Genomic DNA, 5000 nt, shown 5'->3' on the forward strand with positions numbered 1-5000 from the left:
CAGCCCTGGGCGCACGGCTGGATCCGAATCCACGACAAGCAGCCGCCTCTGAATATCAAAGGTGCGGGATCTGAGGCCGCGGAGGTGCGACTCCGCGGCCGGGGAGCGTCTGACGACCGGCGGGCTTGCGCGGGGGAAGGCGGCGCGGCGTCGCATCAGACGCCGCCGCCCCCGCCGCGCCGGTTTCCACTGTTATGTCACCCAGCTGTGAGGACGCGGGGGGGAGAGGCTCACACCCCCCCCCCCCCCCCTTTTTGTGCCGGGGGGCCCGCTCCCCGGGGCCCACGCTCGCCAGCGCCCTCCTGGTCCGGCCCGGAGTCCATGTGACGGCTCTGACTCCGTGCCCTGATTGGCCAACTTTAATTCACAATTCGCAAACAAATGCGAATCATGAAGAGCAAGAAACCACAGCGTGAAGAGTGTTGAAACAACAACAACAACAACAACAACAACAACAACAACAACAACCGGGTTTTTCAGACCAACACATCAAATCAGATCACTGACTTGTATCCTACTACACAGCTACAGCTATTATAGTATAGTATAGTATAGTAAATCAAAATTAGTAATATACCAAACGTATATTACTAATTTTGATACAGGAATTATACAATTATATTTTATATGTAAAATATTATATATTTTTTATGTTTTATATTTTACCTTGTTTGTATTTGTATTGTTTTTTACGGTGCATTATCTAGAGCAGCTGTTGACACAGCAAGTTGGTTCTGTTCTCCTCTCTCTTCTCTCCTCTCCTCTCCTCTCTCCTTCTCTCCTCTCCTCTCCTCTCCTCTCCTCTCCTCTCTCCTTCTCTCCTCTCTCCTTCTCTCCTCTCTCCTCTCCTCTCCTCTCCTCTCTCCTTCTCTCCTCTCCTCTCTCCTTCTCTCCTCTCCTCTCCTCTCTCCTTCTCTCCTCTCCTCTCCTCTCCTCTCCTCTCCTCTCCTCTCCTCTCTTCTTCTCTCCCCTCTCCTTTCTCCTTCTCCTCTCCTCTCTCCTTCTCTCCCCTCTCTCCTTCTCTCCTCTCTCCTCTCCTCTCCTCTCCTCTCTCCTTCTCTCCTCTCCTCTCTCCTTCTCTCCTCTCCTCTCTCCTCCTCTCCTCTCCTCTCCTCTCTCCTTCTCTCCCCTCTCCTCTCTTTCCTTCTCTCCTCTCCTCTCCTCTCCTCTCCTCTCCTCTCTCCTTCTCTCCTCTCCTCTCCTCTCTCCTTCTCTCCTCTTATGTGCCAGGTCAATGTGTGTATTTATATGTGTTGGAATAGTAATGTCCTGTCAGAGCTGGGAGCCTGTATGGATGCTGGGCTTTACCTGCGCAGAGGTGCACGCAAACAAGCACGCGCACGCGCGCACACACGCACACGCACACGCACACACACACACGCACACACCCGCGCAACCAAGGCGCACATACATACACTCACACATGCAGCCTGTGTTGCGCGTCAGGCTGACATGTGATTGTACGGGAGGAAGCATGCAGGCAGATGGACACAACAGAGGCAGCCGAGCAGGGACACGCCTCGCGCCGCATCATTTGTAAATAAATAGGGATCGCAATGGGAGGAATGTGACGCCCGGCGCGCAGCCCATTTCACATGTGTCATTCACTGGGAGGATTTGTCACCGTGCCAGGATGGGAGTTAAGTGTGTGTCACTGAAAGAGAGGGATACAGGTGAGAAGGAGACAAGATCCTGCTTGAATTATGTCCGCGCACGCACTAGCACACACACACACACACACACACCATGCAGACTTGGAGGAAAGTGAACGAAACAGCCGTCTAAGACGGTGGTTCTTAACCTGGGGAGCCAGAACCCGCAGGGGGTCCCCAGAGATCGCAGGGGGGGTCACGAGGACGATTCAAGGCACATGTTAACTAATAATCAAATATTGGTTCAAAAATGCACATTGTTGAGTGTTTGTTTTCAAATATGAATCAGCACCATCCTCATTTGTAATGTGTCGTACGCGACAAAGACCGTGTTATCTCCACCATGAAAACAGAAACAATTCATAAATACATGAAAAATAGCACAATTAGTGGTTCTCAGACTGAATTGGGTTTGGTTTGTTGGTTCTCTGAGGGGGAAAGAAGAGACACGGTGTAGACGCAGGACAGGGTGGAAAACTGGAAAACTCAAAAACCTCCAGGAAAGTATTTAGTGTGTATTTCCCAGTGGGACTGGCGCTTCAAGGCAAGAGGAACATGATTGTAAGGTTCCCTCAGAGATGCTGACTCAGCCTTACTTCTGTGTCTGTGAGCGTGTGTGTGTGTGTGTGTGTGTGTGTGTGTGTGTGTGTGTGTGTGTGTGTGTGTGTGTGTGTGTGTGTGTGTGTGTGTGTGTGTGTGTGTGTGTGTGTGTGTGTGTGTTTCTTTCCTCTGTGCAGTACAGAAAACATGTCGTGCTGTACAGTACAAGTCAACTAGAATGCGATGCAGTAGCAGGAGACAGCGCTGTCAGATCTGTCTGGCTGTGTGTAGCAGGGGAATCTGGTTGTGTGTGTGTGTGTGTGTGTGTGTGTGTGTGTGTGTGTGTGTGTGTGTGTGTGTGTGTGTGTGTGTGAATGTGTGGGTGTGCGTGTGCGTGGGTGTGGGTGTGTGGGAGGGGGTCCAGGTAGGTGCTGGGTGATATATTGATTCTAATATCGTCATGGCGATATGACACGAGGCGTGGTCTGGTGTTTTTGTCCTGGGAATGTGTATATGTAGTTAAATGTTGTTTTTAAGGCTGCGTTACAATAAAGTCCTGCAATTTCCTATCTGTTGTAATCAATGCCTCCGCCTGCTTGGTTGGAATATCCACATTACTAATCATTGGTCTTCAACTATTTCTTATGTGTGAATCTCTGATAAAAGCACCAGTCGTCATCCCAGACATATCCCTCGATTACAGTTATCGAGGTATTCATCCAAAATGATTGCGTTCGATTTTGGCAATTTTTTTCCCGGCCCTAGAACGGACTAACTATGTTTGGCTATAGGCTCATTCTGAGATTCAGTGTCAAGTTCCATTCCAGACTTGAACGGAATAAGAGAGATTTTCATTTTGAAAGATTAAATCATGCATATTTTCAAACCGGGAAGGAAACGCTGTCTTTTTTTATTTTCATCACAGTCTGTTTTAATAAAAGTGCTTGTGACATCTCACATGTGGCTTTGAGAAAATAACCCAGATATATATCATGTATCGCCATTTGGCCTCAACATACACAGATATGGTTTTTGCTCCATATCGCCTTGCCCTGAGTCCAGGTGGACACACTGATTCATGTATTTGCCTTACTGAATACATATATTTATGTGTGTGTGTGTGTGTGTGTGTGTGTGTGTCTGTGTGTGTGTGTGTGTGTGTGTGTGTGTGTGTGTGTGTGTGTGTGTCTCCCTGGACGTCCGTCTCCATAGGTAGAATGTAAGAAGGCCCAGCCCAAGGAGGTGATGTTCCCGCCGGGCACCCGGGGCCGTGCCAGAGGTCTGCCCTACACCATGGATGCCTTCATGCTGGGGATGGGCATGCTGAGTGAGTAGTCCGCCACGCGCGCACTAAACCACCTGCACCAAGCCACGTGCACACACACACACACACACACACACACACACACACACACACACACACCAGGTACACGTTATATTTTAAGTATATTTATTGTGTCTAAGCGTTCCTCATTAGAAGATTCTTTATTCGTCACACATGCACACACACCACAACACGTGCACCCATGTGGCGACGGCGACCCAACAAACACACACACACACACACACACTCACAGTGGCCGGTGAAACTTTCTTCTCTGCGTTTAACCCATCCCGGCCAGGGCCAGTGGGCAGTGGGCAGCGTACAGAGATGCCCCCCGGGGACCAACTCCAAACATCCGCCGCAATGTCAGACGAGGGGATATATATATATAATTTTTGTTTTGCATGTTTCTGGTGGGGGTCCATACCGATGTGGTGTGGAGGAAACCCCTTTGGAGCAGTTGCATGTGGTTGAGCGAAGACGACGTGTCCCGTAGCGTCTCGGACTCGACACGAAGGGGCTCCCGTCCGTGCGCGCGTGGTGAACATCTCCCGAGGTCCGAGGGAGACGTCTCCCATCAACCGGGTTTCAGTCAGAACACGGACAGAATAATATATATATAATATATATATATACTGTGTGAGGATCCAACCGATGTTCAACTACAAACCGCTTTCTCACTGTAGTGAAATTAGCTCCAAACGCTGTGCTATCCGAACGTGCCACATTGCCAAATCAACCACAGAACACGCTCCCGGCTCCTCGATTTATCACATTTCACCAGCTAAAATAAGAAAGGGAGTCGAGACCAAATGATGTCCAGAAAGGCCCATTTGGTGGTCACTGGCCCTAATTAGGCGTCTTCAAGGTGTGCCATCCAGTGACCACGCCGGTCTATTTCTGGTGCCGCGTGGTGCGGGCGGCCCCCGGGCACAAAGGAGCAGACTAGCACATTAGCAGGCTAAATGAAGAGGAAAATTGGTGTAATGTCATATTAAGAATTCATCACTGTGCCCCCCTTAATGGGCAATGAAGGGGACGCACATGTCAGCGAGAGATCTCATCTGCAGGGAGCCAGCCCCCTTCATTAGCATGAAGTACTATACCTCTATACCTCTACTATACCTCTATACCTCTACTATACCTCTACTATACCTCTATACCTCTACTATACCTCTATACCTCTACTATACCTCTATACCTCTACTATACCTCTACTATACATCTATACCTCTACTATACCTCTATACCTCTACTATACCTCTATACCTCTACTATACCTCTACTATACCTCTACTATACCTCTATACCTCTACTATACCTCTATACCTCTACTATACCTCTACTATACCTCTATACCTCTACTATACCTCTATACCTCTACTATACCTCTACTATACCTCTATACCTCTACTATACCTCTATACCTCTACTATACCTCTATACCTCTACTATACCTCTACTATACCTCTATACCTCTACTA

At 48.8% G+C, this 5000-nt stretch overlaps 1 protein-coding gene across 3 annotated transcripts in view; it reads left to right on the forward strand.

The window, feature by feature from the left end:
• LOC307240572 (RNA-binding protein Musashi homolog 2) overlaps nt 1-5000 on the forward strand; it is a 229858-nt gene that overhangs the window by 177926 nt on the left and 46932 nt on the right. For all 3 annotated transcript variants that reach the window (XM_080014390.1, XM_080014392.1, XM_080014391.1), the window contains exon 9: nt 3405-3519. In XM_080014390.1, coding sequence (XP_079870516.1) covers nt 3405-3519 — 115 coding nt within the window. The remainder of the gene's footprint in view (nt 1-3404; nt 3520-5000) is intronic.

Source organism: Zeus faber (genome assembly GCF_960531495.2).
Source record: "Zeus faber genome assembly, chromosome: 14".
Taxonomy (NCBI): Eukaryota; Metazoa; Chordata; class Actinopteri; order Zeiformes; family Zeidae; genus Zeus; species Zeus faber.